The sequence below is a fragment of the Scyliorhinus canicula genome, chromosome 10 (assembly GCF_902713615.1).
Source record: "Scyliorhinus canicula chromosome 10, sScyCan1.1, whole genome shotgun sequence".
Classification (NCBI taxonomy): domain Eukaryota; kingdom Metazoa; phylum Chordata; class Chondrichthyes; order Carcharhiniformes; family Scyliorhinidae; genus Scyliorhinus; species Scyliorhinus canicula.
In genome coordinates, this window is record NC_052155.1 from 25,893,297 (window position 1) to 25,908,922 (window position 15,626).

Here is a 15,626-nt window from a genome sequence, read left to right on the forward strand (position 1 = left end):
ATCCACGTGTGCGGCCACTTTCCCTTCCCTCTCAGGCAGTCGGAGGCTATTTGTGAACCAGTTGGCATTCATAAGCTCCCATGGCCAAATCTTTTGACACCAGCTCATAAATCAGTCACAACTTTGGCCTGGTCGACCAGTCCCATGTTTTAAATATAATTTTTTTTAAATTGTAAAGGCTGTGCAGGTGTATGCCAGATAATCTGCAGGAAACATTACAAGGCTGTGCTTTTTGTTAACACCTTTTTAATAGGTCAAATAACTGTACAGTTCATTATATTCTTCCTGAGAATAATTTATACCCCAAAATGAAGGAGGGAGTTCCATAGAACAGGTAATACATATGGAAAATAGAAATAAAAATGTACCACACCTGCGCACTACGGCTGTTCCCAACAAACTCCTCAACAAGCCAGAAACAAGATGGTTAGTAACTATTTTTGTTTTTAATTGTGATCATGGCTTTCGTTTTAAATAATTAAAAAAATGAAGTTAAACAATGGTAGAAGAAATATTAATACACAGCACTCGATTCTGCTGCAGCTGCAAATGCAGCGCAATCTGTTCCAGGTTTTCTCTAAACAAACTGGCATGTATTTCTGCTTGAAGCAAGGTACAGTCTCAGGTCTATTCTACATGCTAGTCTTTTACTTAACACTTCAGAGTGTTGTCGAAATACAGGAGCACCTCCATTCTCCACGCGAGGCGGTGCAACGAAGAAAGGTGTTTTTTTTTTTGTTACCTTAAATGACTTCAGTCTGAAAATATAACATCTTTGTTCAAATCCTGGTTGATGTATTGCAGCTAAATATTGGCCTGTTTCTATTCAGTATGTTCCAGTCTAGAGCTCCTGTACTGTGGAGCAAGAATTCTCAGCCCTCGGGTGTCCCGGAATCCTCGGCTTGACAGTACTTTCTCTGCTTTTTATACATATGTAGATATATAAAGTTTTTTTTTTTGGCTCTTTGTGATTCTACATGCTGGTGGTAGATTTGATCACGCGATCATTTCAAGAACCCCCAGAGCAGGCTTCGGACGGCTAGAGGGGTCTCGGCTGACCTCCAATCATTTTCAGTCTGGATTGGTCAATAACATCCAGTAAGTTTTTGGCATCCACGGCCAATGCATGCGCAGCTGTCAGCATCTGCTTCTTATATTCCTGCTGGAGGGTCGTCATCACATATTGTTGGGCCAGCTTCATTTTTCCAATTAATTCCGCGAGGTCAGAATTCAATAGCTTTTGCGCCATCTCAATCTATAGAGGAAGAAAAAGATTGGAGGTGGGAATATAATTTGTAATATGCTATACTGATGTGCTATTATAGTATAAAACTAACAGATATGCAAATAAAAAAACTGATTTGTGAAAATAAAAATATGAAGAAAAAACACCATTAAACACAACACTAAGATTTGACCTAACTGAGGTCACTAAAATTATGAAACTTGGGCAGCACGGTGGCACAGTGGTTAGCATTGCTGCCTATGTCGCTGAGGACCTGGGTTCGAATCCCGGCCCTGGGTCACTGCCCGTGTGGAGTTTGCACATTCTCCCCGTGTTTGCGTGGGTTTCACCCCCACAACCCAAAGATGTGCAGGGTAGGCAGATTGGCCATGCTAAATTGCCCCTTAATTGGAAAAATAATTGGGTACTCTAAAATAAAAAAAAATAATGAAACTTTTTGATGGTGCATAGAACAGGAAACCCCAGTGATAGTGGTGAAACACGCCATGGAAAATCCTGCCCAATGTTTTCTCTTGTGGGGAAGAGCATAACTAGAGCCCATCCATATACGAAAGGCGTGGGCTGCACGGTGGAGCAGTGGTTAGCACTGCTGCCTCACGGCACTGAGGAACTGAGGACCCGGGTTTGATCCCGGCCCGGGGTCACTGTCTGCGTGGAGTTTGCACGTTCTCCCTGTGTCTGCGTGGGCCTCACTCCCTCCAGCCCAAAGATGTGCAGACTAGGTGATTTGGCCATGCTAAATTGCTCCTTAATTGGAAAAAAAAATAATTGGGCACTCTAAATTTATTTAAAAAAATATATACAAAAGGCATCATGAAATTCAGAATTCAGAGGAAACCTCTTCACAAAAAAGTGTTACGAATGTGGAACTTGCTACTACAGGGAGTGACTGAAATGAGTAGTATTGCTGCATTTTTGGGGCCACTAGACAAACATATGATGAAGAAGGGAATTGATGGTTGCGGTGTATATTTACACGAGAAAATATGAGAAGATTCAAGTGGAGCATAAAAACTATCGTGGACTGATGTGTCGACTGGCCTGTTTATGTGCCCTTGAGCCTGAGTTACACAATCGATGATACCCTGTGATTTTAAAGTTCATTCAAAAAATTAGGCCAAATCCTGCCGGAAAATCAAAGATGAGTTCCTGATGCATGCCTCTACCTGATAAGTAAATTAGGCACAGAGTTCAGGCAAAAAGAGTTACACAGTGAGCTGCAAATCTACATAACTTTTGGTTAGAAACATAGAAAACAGGAGCAGAAAGATGCTAATTCCAATGAGTATAGTCTACTTAGTCTCTCCTCTTTCACCTGAGGAAGGAGCAGTGCTCCGAAAGCTAGTGTTTGAAACAAACATGTTGGACTTTAACCTGGTGTTGTAAGACTTCTTACTGTGCTCACCCCAGTCCAACGGCGGCATCTCCACATGATAGTCTCTCCACATAAGCCAATCCTCTCAACTCCAGAATCAACCTAGTGAATCTCCTCTGCTCCTCTTCCAGTATCAGTACATCCTTTCTCACATAAGGAGACCAAAACTGTACACAGTGCTCCAGGTGTGGCCTCACCAGCACCCTATACAGCTTCAACATAACCTCCGTGCTTTTAAACCTCATCCCCCTAGCAATGAAGGACAAAATTCCATTTGCCTTAATTATCTGCTACACCTGCAAACCAATGTTTTGTGATTCATGCACAAGGACACCCAGGTCCCTCTGCACAGCAGTATGCTGAATTTTTTACCATTTAAATAAAGAGCAGCATAATTTGCAGTTATTCCTACCAAAATGATGACCTCACATTTACCAACATTGAACTCCATCTGCCAGACCCTTGCCCACTCATTTACACAATCTATATCCCTCTGCAGACTTTCAGTGTCCTCTGCACACTTGGCTCTACCACTCATCTTAGTGTTATCTGTGAACTTTGACACATAGAACTTGGACCCAATTCCAAATCATCTATGTAAGTGGTAAATAATTGTGGTTCCAACAGTGATACCTGAGGCACACCACAAGCCACTGATTGCCAAGAAAAACAGCCATTTATCCCCACTCTTTGCTTTCTGTTAGTTAACCAAGGTTCTTAGAGATAGGAGGAGATAGGCGGCTGTAGAGGAGGTAGTCGAAGTGGATAGGAGATATTCGTGACCCCAACGCAGGAGTTGTTGGTGGAGAGCAAGAGGTTGCAGAAGCAGTTTGACAGATTGATGACGGGCAAGGCGGTGGACAGCTGTGGAGGGCGAAACGGTGCAGTATGAAAAATGAAAATCACTTATTGTCACAAGTAGGCTTCAATGAAGTTACTGTGAAAAGCCCCTAGTCACCACATTCCGGCGCCTGTTCGGGGAGGCTGGTACGGGAATTGAACCGTGCTGCTGGTCTGCTTTAAAAGCCAGCTATTTAGCCCTGTGCTAAACTTGTATGGAGGGAAAGTGAGTCGTTTGTTGGCTCACCAATTACAGCGGCATTCAGAGTCTCGGGAGATCTTAAAGGTGAAGGTGGAGAAAGGGAATGTAGTGTAGGAGCTGGAAAAGATAAACAAGATGCTTAGGGGTTTAGCTCAGCTGGTTTGTGATGCAGAACATTGTCAGCAGCGCGGGTTCAATTCCCGTACCAGCCTCCCCGAACAGGTGCAGGAATCATCATAGAGGTTACAGTGCAGAAGGAGGCTATTCGGCCCATCGGGTCTGCACCAGCTCTTGGAAAGAGCACCCTACCCAAGCCCACACCCCCACCCTATCCCCATAACCCAGTAACCCCACCCAACACGAAGGACAATTTTGGACACTAAGGGCAATTTAGCATGGCCAATCCACCTAACCTGCACATCTTTGGACTGTGGGAGGAAACCGGAGCACCCGGAGGAAACCCACGCAGACACGGGGAGAACGTGCAGACTCCTCACAGTGACCCAAGCCGGGAATCGAACCTGAGACCTTGGAGCTGTGAAGCAATTGTGCTAACCACTGTGTTACCTTGATGCCCTCAGAATGTGGCAACTAGGGGCTTTTCACAGTAATTTCATACTTGTGACAATAAAAGGTTATTATAATAATAATTATTATTACTATGATTAGTTGTATAAGGCTAAGACGGGTGGAGAGATGGGTGCTATGGGGCAGTTTCTGGAAAGGTTGGAGTTCCCAGAGCTGGAGAGGGGAAGAGGCAGGCATTTGAGGAACTGTTTGGGCTGAGGGAAGTGATGGATAGTATCAGGGAATACAATCGGGGAAGGCCCCGGGGCCGGATGGCTTTCCTGTGAAGTTTTATAAGCAGTTTTACCACTGAAAACTGGCCGTGTTTCGCGGCAGCCTCCCGGGACCCGATTCTCCCCCCCCCGGGCGGGGTTAGCAGCGGGGCCCCGTGAAGCACGGCATCGCGGCCTTAGCGACCGTCGCTAAATTGCTAAATCGCTGGCTTTTAAAGCAGACCAAGGCAGGCCACCAGCATGGTTCGATTCCCGTACCAGCCTCCCCGGACAGGCGCCGGAATGTGGCGACTATGAGTTTTTCACAGTAACTTCATTGAAGCCTACTCGTGACAATAAGCGATTTTCATTTTTTCATTTCAGAGGAAGAATTCAGAATGTCTTTCAGGACTTGTGGGAGGAAACAGGAGCATCCGGAGGAAACTCACGCAGACACGGGGAGAACGTGCAGACTCCGCACAGGCAGTGACCCAGCCGGGAATCGAACCTGGGTCCCTGGCACTGTGAAGCAACAGTGCTAACCACGCCACCCGATCTATATTAACAACTTGGATGCAGGGATCGAAGGTACAATAGCCAAATTTGCTGATTACACTAAAATAAGTGTGGCAATAAGTTGCAATGAGGAAATAAGAAATTTACAAATGGATATGGATGGGTTGGCCAAAATGTGGCAGACAGAGTTTAATATGGATAAGTGTGAGGTTATCCACTTTGGTTGGAAAAATGGAAAGGCAATTTATTATCTAAATGGAGAGAAACATCGAGGTGCTGCGGTGCAGAGCAATCGCAGAATTGCAGAAAACCTGTATACAAGTACAGCAGGTAATAAGTAAGGCAAATGGAATTTTGGCATTTCTGGCTATAAAAATAGAGTATAAAAGTAGGCAATTGTTGTTGCAACTCTACAGGGCTTTGGTGAGACTGCACCTGGAGTACTGTGTACAGTTCTGGTCCATTCGGAGGATGTAGTTGCATTGGAGGCAGTTCAGAGGAGGTTCACTAGATTGATTCTAGAGATAATGGCCGGGATTCTTCCTTTTGGGAACTAAGTCCCCACGCCTACCGGAAAACGGGCGAGAATCACTCCGGACCTTTTCATCGAAAGTCCGGGTTGATTCTCCGTTTTCCAGGGGGCTAGCAGGGCCCCGGCGTGTGTCCCGCAGCTCTGGCTGCCGGCGGGGTCCTGCTGTCCAGACTGCACGGCCGTCGCCAACATGGCGACACAGTGGGCCCGCGGGGAGTAAGGTCGGTCCCCCCCAGATCGCGATGGCCCCTGATCGCATGACTGGCCACTGCTGAGGCCCCCCGGAGTCAGATTCCTCCGCCCTCCCACCAGGACCGCGGCCCCGAGCTCCTGCTGGGTGGTACCAGATGTAAACCACGCTGGCGGGAGTTCGGCCGGTCACCCGTTGAGAATTGCCGCAGGGGCCTATTTCAGCGGCCCCCGACCGGCGCCACGGCGACCACGTGGGCACTGCTTCTCCGGTTGCCAGAGAAACGGCAGCCCGGCATTGGAGCGGCAGGAATTATCCGCGCCCCTGGTGATTCTCTGACCTGGCGCGGGCTCGGAGAATCCCGGCCAAGGGGTTTTGTCTTATGAAGAGAGCTTCAGCACGTTAGGCGTATACTCTCTCAAGTTTAGAAGAATGAGGGGAGATCAAATTGAGGTATAAAAGGTACTGACAACGTAGACATAGAGAGGATGTTTCCTCTTGTGGGGCAATCTAGAATGAAAGGTCATAGTTTGAATATAAGGGAGGGATACGGGGCAGCAGATTTAAAACAGTGATGAGGAGAAATTACTTCTCTCAAACGGTCGTGAATCTCTGGAATTCACTACCCCAGAGTGCAGTGAATGCTTACAGGGACAATTAGTAAATTTAAGGAGGAGATGGACAGACTTTTAATTAGTAATGGGTTGAAGGGTTATGGAGTACGGGCAGGAAAGTGGAATTGAAGCCAAGGTGAGATTAGCCATAATTGTATTGAATGGCAAAGCAGGTTTGAATGGCTTGAATTGTTCATTCCTGCTCCTAGTTCTTATGTTTAGGGACAACCGTTTTAAAGGTACATTTTTGTTTTCAAACCTTTAAATTGGGTTGAAGGTTCTGTTTCAAAATAGAAATATTGATAAGCCAACCTCGCAGTTTCCTGTGTTTGTTCAAGACTGGTCAGACTCTATCTCTAGAGCTGGCTACGAAGAGTCATTAAAATGCAAAGACTCTCCCAGGGATGCCCACTGCATCTTCTAAAAGGTGAGAAAACCTATTGACTATTAAGGGGATAGGAAACAGGAAGGGACTTTAAAGGACCTCAGTGTAATTTACTTCCTAACAATGACTTATTGAAAATGAACAAGCAGCCATTTTTGTCTTTTTTGAACGGTATAAAGGCGGCTGTAAGAAGCCATTTTGTGTGGCAGTGTGCAGAGAATCTGGAAGACCTCAGGAAGTCAGTTCCAGCCCACACCTCTGAGCTGAATTAACTGTGAACAGCAGATTAGCAGAATTGCAATTGGGAGTTACAGAATAAGGCATCTAGAAAGTAACTTCCAGCAGTAGTTTTGTAATAAGCTAACCTGTGGTCAATTATACTGTATTGTACTTCACACTGTATTGCATTGCATTGTATTATGTCCTTGTGGGCTCTGTATGTGAGCCGTTGTGCGGCTCTGCCCATAGGGGGAGATGAGGAGCATGTACAGGGCTCCACCTTTGGCTCCGCCCATGGCCCCTCCCACTCCCGGAAGTATAATGTGCTGCAGCCGCAAGCCCTGCTCTCAGTTCCTCTGGTCGCAGGCTGGCTCAGTTGTAAGACTATTAAAACCACTATTGACTTCCAATCGTGTCTCTAGTGAATTGATGGTCACATCAATTTAATAGTCTTAGAAAACTTGAAGAAAACTACTATGGAATCAGCCCTCAAACCTGATCGACTAGAACTAGACCCGCAGGCTGCAGAGGCGAAGGAAATCTTCCTACACTGGCTTCGATTTTTCAAGGCCTACCCGGCTGAATCAAGCACATCCGAGACTACAGAGGAGCAGAAACTCAGCCTACTGCACGCACAGGTGAGCCATCGTATCTCTACGCAACTAAATTGTACCACCTCATATACTGAGGCCCTGGCTATGCTCGACCGATTAACGAGGTCTACGCGCGGCACATTTTCACGAATCGCCGCCAGCGCCCTGCAGAGTCGTTAGAAGACTTTCTGCGTGATTTAAAAGTCCTTGCTCAGGACTGTAATTTTCAGGCTGTAACAGCCTCCCAACATATGGAACTCGCTGTACGTGATGTATACGTTGCAGGGCTTAGGTCTAACTATGTGCGCCAGCGATTGCTTGAAAAAGGGGCCCAGAACTTGAAGGACAAGGTAGAGTTAGCTACAACTATGGAGGTTGCATTCCACAGTTTGAACTCATTCCCCGCGGACCAGGCAACCCCATCGTGGGCCCCTGACCAGCGACTGCCACAGGCCTGCGCCGCGCAGCCACCCACCCACTATACAGCACCAGCGTGCCATTTTTGTGGCCAGCCCCAACACCCACGGTGTTGTAGTCAATATTTTCCCCGCTTCTGGACTGTGGTAGAAAGATTCAAACAAGGTTCGTTAGGTAAGCAAAACTAAGCTTTATTTACGAACTACAACTGCTAGCAGTATGGCTGAGACTTGGAGTCGGAAGGCAGTCAAGTACAAACTGCTGGTTCCCTTCCAAGTCTGCGCTAGTACAGACAAATAGGACAATATTTATACATTATAGAATCAAGATAACATGAATACAGCTTGGTCAGGAATTTGATCAAAAGTAAAACATAAGTAATAATCATTAAACTGGCATCACCTTGCTGACCTTTGGAGGACTCGGGGTCTCATATCATTATCTTGTCTTTTGGTCGCATGTTTAAGAAACGTAGCAGATTTGTTTAAGTATCGAAAAGAACTATTTCTAGCTTGTGTATTTAGACTGCTCTGGGGTGGGACGACTGAGTTTTATCCGAGTTTAGAGTCAGCAGATTTTCGGGTCAAGTTGACCTTGGCTGCTTGCATTTGTGCCTTAGGTTATGCGAAGTCAGTTTAAATTTCATCATACCAAGAAACTTGACTAGTTTTCCCATCATGCCATTATTTGCTTCGCACAATACCACAACAGCAGCACTGCCCGGCCTGCAACGCGTCCTGCACCAGCTGCGGTCGCAAAGGACACTCTGCCCGAGTATGTCTCGCAAAATCTAAAACTCCAAATTCCCCCACAGTCCAGAGCACTCGCCTCCCAAACTCACAGGCCCGCAGACCCCGTAATGCTGCAGCTTGTCTGCCGACTCCGCCCCCACCCGACATGTGTGACACATGGGCGCCGCCATCTTGGCAACCCTCCTCCACGCGGCCGGCCATGTGCGATTCATGTGGGTGGCCATCTTGGACGCCATCTTCCTCGCCGCCCGCCACGTGCGATCCACGGGGGTGGCCATCTTGGACGCCATCTTCTTCAGCACCCATCACGTGCGATCAACGGGGGCCGCCACCTTGGCCATCAACCGAACCTCACCTCGACGAATACGACCTCAGCGGACAGTCATCACGGGGCCACTCCAGTACAGCTGATCGAGCCACCGACTACCCGCAACTCAACGCAGTCACGTTGGACCAGTCACGTCCAAAGCGCGGACAGTCATCACGGGGCCACTCCAGCACAGCTGATCGAGCCGCCGACTACTCGCAACTCAACGCAGTCACGTTGGACCAGTCGCGTCTGAAGCACCTCCAGAGCTTGATGATGTCCGTTAAAATCAATGGGTACAGGACACCGTGCCTCTTCGACTCCGGGAGCACCGAGAGCTTCGTACGCAGTTCGCTCCCTATCTTCCCTGCACGGCAAACCATCTCCCTCGCCTCGGGCTCGCACTCAGTACACATACAAGGGCGCACCGTCGCGACCCTAACGATTCAGGGCGCCAGCTACTCTAATTTCCAGCTGTACGTACTCCCCGACCTCTGCGCCCCACTCTTACTTGGACTCGACTTCCAATGTAATCTCAAGAGCCTCAAACTCAGCTTTGGCGGACCTCTACCTCCACTCACTATCTGCAGTCTAGCGACACTAAAAATCGACCCCTCTCCACTCTTCGCTAATCTCACTTCGAACTGCAAACCCGCAGCCATTCGCAGCAGGCGGTATAGCCTGCAGGACAGGGTATTTATCAGATCCGAGGTCCAAAAGCTCCTAGATGAGGGAGTCATAGAGGCCAGTAACAGCCCCTGGGGAGCTCAGGTGGTGGTCGTCAAGACCGAGGAAAAGTTCCGAATGGTGGTTGATTATAGCTAAACCATTAACCGGTTCACGCACCTCGATGCGTACCCCCTCCCCAGATTTGCAGACATGGTTAATCAGATCGGCCAGTACCGCATATTCTCCACGGTGGATCTGAAGTCTGCTTACCACCAGCTCCCAATCCGCCCGGAGGACCGCCACTACACAGCTTTAGAGGCAGATGGCTGCCTCTTCCACTTCCTCCGGGTCCCCTTTGGCGTCACGAATGGGGTCTCGGTGTTCCAACGAACAATGGACCGAATGGTGGACCAGTACGGGCTGCGGGCCACTTTTCCGTACTTGGACAATGTCACCATCTGCGGCCATGATCAGCAGCATCATGACGCCAACCTCCACCGATTTCTCCAAACCGCCCAGAAACTCAATCGCACCTATAATACGGAGAAATGCATTTTCCGCACTACCAGACTAGCCATCCTCGGCTATGTCGTGGAAAACGGAGTCCTGGGCCCCGACCCGGACTGTATGTGCCCCCTCTTACAACTCCCTCTCCCTCATAGTCCCAGGGCCCTCAAGAGGTGCCTGGGATTTTTCTCTTATTATGCCCAGTGGGTCCCCCAGTATGCGGACAAAGCCCGCCCACTATTTAAGGCCACACTCTTTCCACTGTCGGCTGAGGCCCGCCAGGCCTTCAACTGCATTAAGGAGGACATCGCCAAAGCCGCCATGCGGGCGGTGGATGAATCCGTCTCCTTTCAAATGGAGAGCAATGCCTCAGAGGTCGCTCTCGCCGTAACTCTGAATCAGGCAGGGAGACCAGTCGCCTTCTTCTCCCGAACCCTCTCCGCTTCGGAACTTCAACACTCCTCAGTCGAAAAGGAAGCTCAAGCCATGTGAAAGCCGTACGGCACTGGAGGCACTACCTCGCAGGTAGGAGGTTTACCCTCATCACCGACCAAAGATCGGTTGACTTCATGTTTGACAACTCGCAAAGGGGCAAAATTAAAAATGATAAAATCTTGCGGTGGAGGATCGAACTCTCCACCTATAATTACGATATCATATATCGACCGGGGAAGCTCAACGAGCCCCCAGATGCCCTGTCCCGCGGCACATGCGCCAGCACACAAGGTGACCACCTGAAGGCTATCCACAATGACCTCTGCCACCCGGGGGTCACCTGGCTCGCCAACTACGTCAAAGCTCGAAATCTGCCTTTCTCCACCGAGGAGGTCAAAGCCATCACCAGGGATTGCCCGATCTGCGCGGAGTGCAAACCGCACTTCTACAGACCAGACAAGGCACCTTTGAACGCCTGAGCATCGATTTCAAAGGGCCACTTCCCTTGACCAATCGAAATATGTACTTTCTGAATGTCATCGATGAGTTCTCCCACTTCCCCTTCACCATCCCGTGCCCCGATATGACCTCCCACACAGTCATCAGAGCCCTGCACAGTGTCTTCACCCTGTTCGGTTTCCCCAGCTACGTACACAGAGACAGGGGTTCGTCCTTTATGACTGACGAGCTGCGTCAGTACCTGCTCGACAAGGGCATCGCCTCGAGCAGGACTACCAGCTATAACCCCAGGGGGAACGGGCAGGTGGAGAGGGAGAATGCGACGGTCTGGAAGACCGTCCTACTGACCCTCCGGTCCAGGAATCTCCCACCCTCCCATTGGAAGGAGGTCCTCCCCGACGCGCTCCATGCAATTAGGTCCCTCCTATGCACCGCCACCACCCAGACCCCTCATGAACGACTGTTTTCTCTAGGGGCACTACCACGGGGGCTTCGCTTCCATCCTGGTTGAGGAAACCGGGCCCGGTTCTCCTCCGGACGCACGTCCGGACACACAAAACAGACCCGCTAGTGGAGAGAGTGCTACTGCTTCATTCAAACCCCCAATACGCCTTTATTGAATTCCCCGACGGGCGACAGGACACCGTTTCCCTCCGGGACCTGGCGCCTGCAGGATCCACCACTACCGCCGAGGTACCCCTCACACTACACCCCACCCAGCCCCCCACACCCTGCGCCCCCGCACCTATAGGTTCCCTGCCCACGCTTGGCACCCCCGTGCCTATAGGTTTCCTGCCCCCCCCGTCGCACCGGTCAGGAATGAAGCACGGGCCGAAACACCCCCGGAGTCCGTCCTCATACCCACACCGATCGTCACCACCCAGCCACTCGAAGAGGCTGCGACCCCGGTGCTCCACCGATCCCAAAGGACGACTCGGCCACTGGACCGGCTCAATTTGTAGACCCGTCACCCCCGCCGGACTTGATTTTTTTACAGGGGGTGAATGTGGTGAATTACACTGCACTGTAATTCACACTGTATTGCATTGCATTGTATTATGTCCTTGTGGTCTCTGTATGTGAGCCGTTGCGTGGCTCTGCCCATAGGGGGAGATGAGAAGCATGTACAGGGCTCCACCCTTGGCTCCGCCCATGGCCCCTCCCACTACCGGAAGTATAATGTGCTGCAGCCGTAAGCCCTGCTCTCAGTTCCTCTGGTCGCAGGCTGGCTCAGTTGTAAGACTATTAAAACCACTGTTTACTTCCAATCGTGTCTCTAGTGAATTGATGGTCACATCATAACCTTTATCTTATTTAAGACTAAAGATTAACTGAGGTTATTTTTAAGTTGAATCACTCAAGTTAAAGGGGGTTGCATACAAACACATATACATTTTTAGCCCACATTGAGAAAATCGTCATGTGGTCGTGTCAACAGGCAGGTTTCCCTTCTGATTTAGTGTCTTCATATATTTATCCTGACTCCCAAGCCTAATCGTGACAATAAGCGATTGTCATTGTCATGTGTACTGTGATATGTAATTGACTGTTTTTAAACATATGAGCAGGTCTTTTGTGCTATAGTATTTTTCATAGAATTCGATTCATTGATAAATTCCAAGAGTGTGGTAATTCTTTGATTTTAAATTCCCATTAGAAAAGCTATTGTCACAATCTTAATGGCTACATAATAATAATGGCTTATTGTCACAAGTAGGCTTCAATGAATTTACTGTGAAAAGTCCCTAGTCTCCACATTCCGGCGCCTGTTTTGGGAGGCTGGTACGGGAATTGAACCCGCGCTGCTGGCACTGTTCTGCTTTACAAGCCAGCTGTTAAGCCCTCAGTGGTACAATTAAAGCTTCCCTCAGATGGTGCTACCGCACTTTTGCCCTGCAGTGGTGAGATGGTGGAATAGAGCACGTAGTTATAGTTTAGCACGTTTACACAGGCAGTTTCCATTATAAATCTTGATGTAGAGGGCAGCACGGTGGCGCAGTAGGTTAGCACGGTGGCGCAGTGGGTTAGCACTGCGGCCTCACGGCGCCGAGGTCCCAGGTTTGATCCCAGCTCTGGGTCACTGTCCGTGTGGAGTTTGCACATTCGCCCCGTATTTGCGTGGGTTTCGCCCCCACAACCCAAAAATGTGCAGGGTAGGTGGATTGGCCACGCTGAATTGCCCCTTAATTGGAAAAAATGAATTAGGTACACTAAATTTAAAAAAAAATCTTCATGTACGAAATTATAATGAATACACGGACAAGAAGTGAGCTCAGATGTTCTCATTTTCATTTCATGTATTATACACAAGATTTACTCATCAACTCGTTAGTGTTAATTTGTGGGTAGCAATCAATTTGATCAGTCAAAGGCAATTTGCTTACCTCTCTATGGGTGCTTGCTGGGAGTGAAGGAATGGTTTCATCCACTGTCGCCAATAAAGTTCTTAATGCCAAACCAACCTCCTGAGAACACATTAGTAGAATCAAAGCACTGTTGACAACACACTGACCAATTTAGTACAAGACATGAACAGGAAGACTCGCACTTCTTTATCCTAGTTAGTTCAAATTTAGTGAAATTGAGTGGCATATGGGAGAACATGATCCAAAAAACATTTTGTTCTTCAAACATCACTTATATGTGACATTCCCAAACATTTCTTTTTAGCTTATCTCATATTAATTGTTATTCACCATTGTGAGCTGTGACGAAACAACTGCAGAAGCCCTTTCTACTCATGGTAGCAAGCTGGTCTTACATGGTTATTTATCAATCCACTTTGAGAATGGCATTAAGTTTGGACAGTATGTTAACGGAAACAATTTCACTACGCTGGGAAACTTACACAACCACCAAAGTCTCGTGGTTTCTGGAAATGGAAAATTTGTACTCACATCAATAATTTTACAAGTGAGCGAGTACAAATCCCACATTTTACTGAAGAGCACTTAACTGCCTTGATCCGTCTCAACATACAGTTCAATATATAAAGTCTCACAAACTTTGGGAGTTGAGTGGGTTTTGACATGAAAAAGAAAGTTAGGCTTCCTGCCAAATGAATTAAATCAGAAACCCCTTTTTTGGATTTATCTTCATACAGCCGTGAGGTTAGAAGGGGTGCACTAGCAAAAGTCTGAGAACAGGACACTTGGCAGGCAACTTGGAGATGGATGACATTGGATTGGTCTACAACCCCATCAATTTCTGCTTTTAATGTTCTAATCCTCTTTAAAATAATTTCACATCTATCTCCATCAAAGTGGCTTGGGCTATTTTAACTTCTTGCTTTTAAAATGTATGGGACATTTTCATGTCTTTCCAAGTATGACTGTCAATTTAGTGCTAATTAAGTGTGGTTTTGTGCTCATTTGGGAATGTCCAAATCTATTTCACATAGGACCCTTACAGTTAACAGATGGCTTCCAACCATCAGTCTGTGTTTGATTTGATTCCAGAGGTGAAAGGGCAGTGTCAAATTGTTTTGTGCTCATCAATCATGCTTGTTCGTACTTTTTTCCAAAGGGCGAGATTCTCTGCTGCCCACGACGGGTCGGAGAATAGCGGGAGGGCGTCCCCGACATTTTTCACGCCCTCCCGCTATTCTCCCCCCCCACGGCCGCCCCACGACACGAATCGCTGCTCGCCGTTTTTTATGGCGAACAGCGATTCTCCCCAGGCCGATGGGCCGAGTTCCCAGGCTTTAACGGCCATTTTTACGGCAGCAAACACACCTGCTTGCTGCCGTCGTAAAAACGGCCGCAACATGCCCGTTCTGGGCATCCAGGGCCCCGATTGGCACGGCAGTACCACGGCCGTGCCAAGGGGGGCATGGGCCCGCGATCGGTGCCCACCGATCACGGGCAGTGTGTCAGTAACGACGCACTCCCTCGGCCGCCTCTGACGGACCCGCACATGCGCGGCTGACGTCATCGTGCGCGTCAGCCGGCGTGACGCTTGGCGCGCGGACTTAGCGACGGTCGCTAAGGCCGCGATGCCGTGCTTCACGGGGCCCCGCTGCTAACCCCGCCCGGGGGAGAGAATCGGGTCCCGGGAGGCTGCCGCGAAACACGGCCAGTTTCACGGCAGCCTTTACGATTCGCCGCATTTGCGGAGAATCGCGCCCTATAGTGCTGACTGCAAGTGTGAAGGTATCCACAGTACCACATTTAAAAGCACCTCTCACCTTGACCATTGGTATGTATTCCTCTGGAGGTGCTGGTTGGATTTTACTAGACATTTCTATAACTGCCTTCACCAATCCAGTTACATTTTCATACACTTTATCGTTGGAACGGTCCAGGTTAGCGGTGGGTGGAGGGCTTATTTCTTGTGGTTGAATCTGGATTACAAGAATCAAGCTGGTTAGCATCATAGTATACTTCACTTCTTCAAATGACACCATATCATCACTGGTTGTCAGGTATATAAATCTCCTCAGCTTCATGAGAATCAAAGAATATTATTGATTCATAGCATATACCGGACAAAAGAATTCTAAGCTGCTGACTGCATTTCATTTCTTGACAATGTCACAATGGTTAGCCTCTAGTGTGAACATTTTCACACATCAAGGAGCTGTCAGTTAG

The 15,626-nt window shown here is 48.3% G+C and overlaps 1 protein-coding gene across 13 annotated transcripts in view; it reads right to left on the reverse strand.

Moving 5' to 3' along the window:
• Window positions 1-229: 229 nt before the first annotated feature.
• The window catches only part of LOC119972287 (focal adhesion kinase 1), a 585,346-nt gene continuing 569,949 nt past the window's right edge, over window positions 230-15,626 (reverse strand). For 10 of the 13 annotated variants that reach the window (XM_038808747.1, XM_038808746.1, XM_038808744.1 and 7 more), the window contains 3 exons: window positions 15,224-15,379; window positions 13,422-13,502; window positions 230-1,255 (listed from right to left, as the gene is read on the reverse strand). In XM_038808747.1, the coding sequence (XP_038664675.1) occupies window positions 1,040-1,255; window positions 13,422-13,502; window positions 15,224-15,379 (453 nt within the window). In that variant the 3' untranslated portion in view covers window positions 230-1,039. The remainder of the gene's footprint in view (window positions 1,256-13,421; window positions 13,503-15,223; window positions 15,380-15,626) is intronic. The other 3 variants (XM_038808743.1, XM_038808745.1, XM_038808737.1) reach the window with 1 other exon arrangement.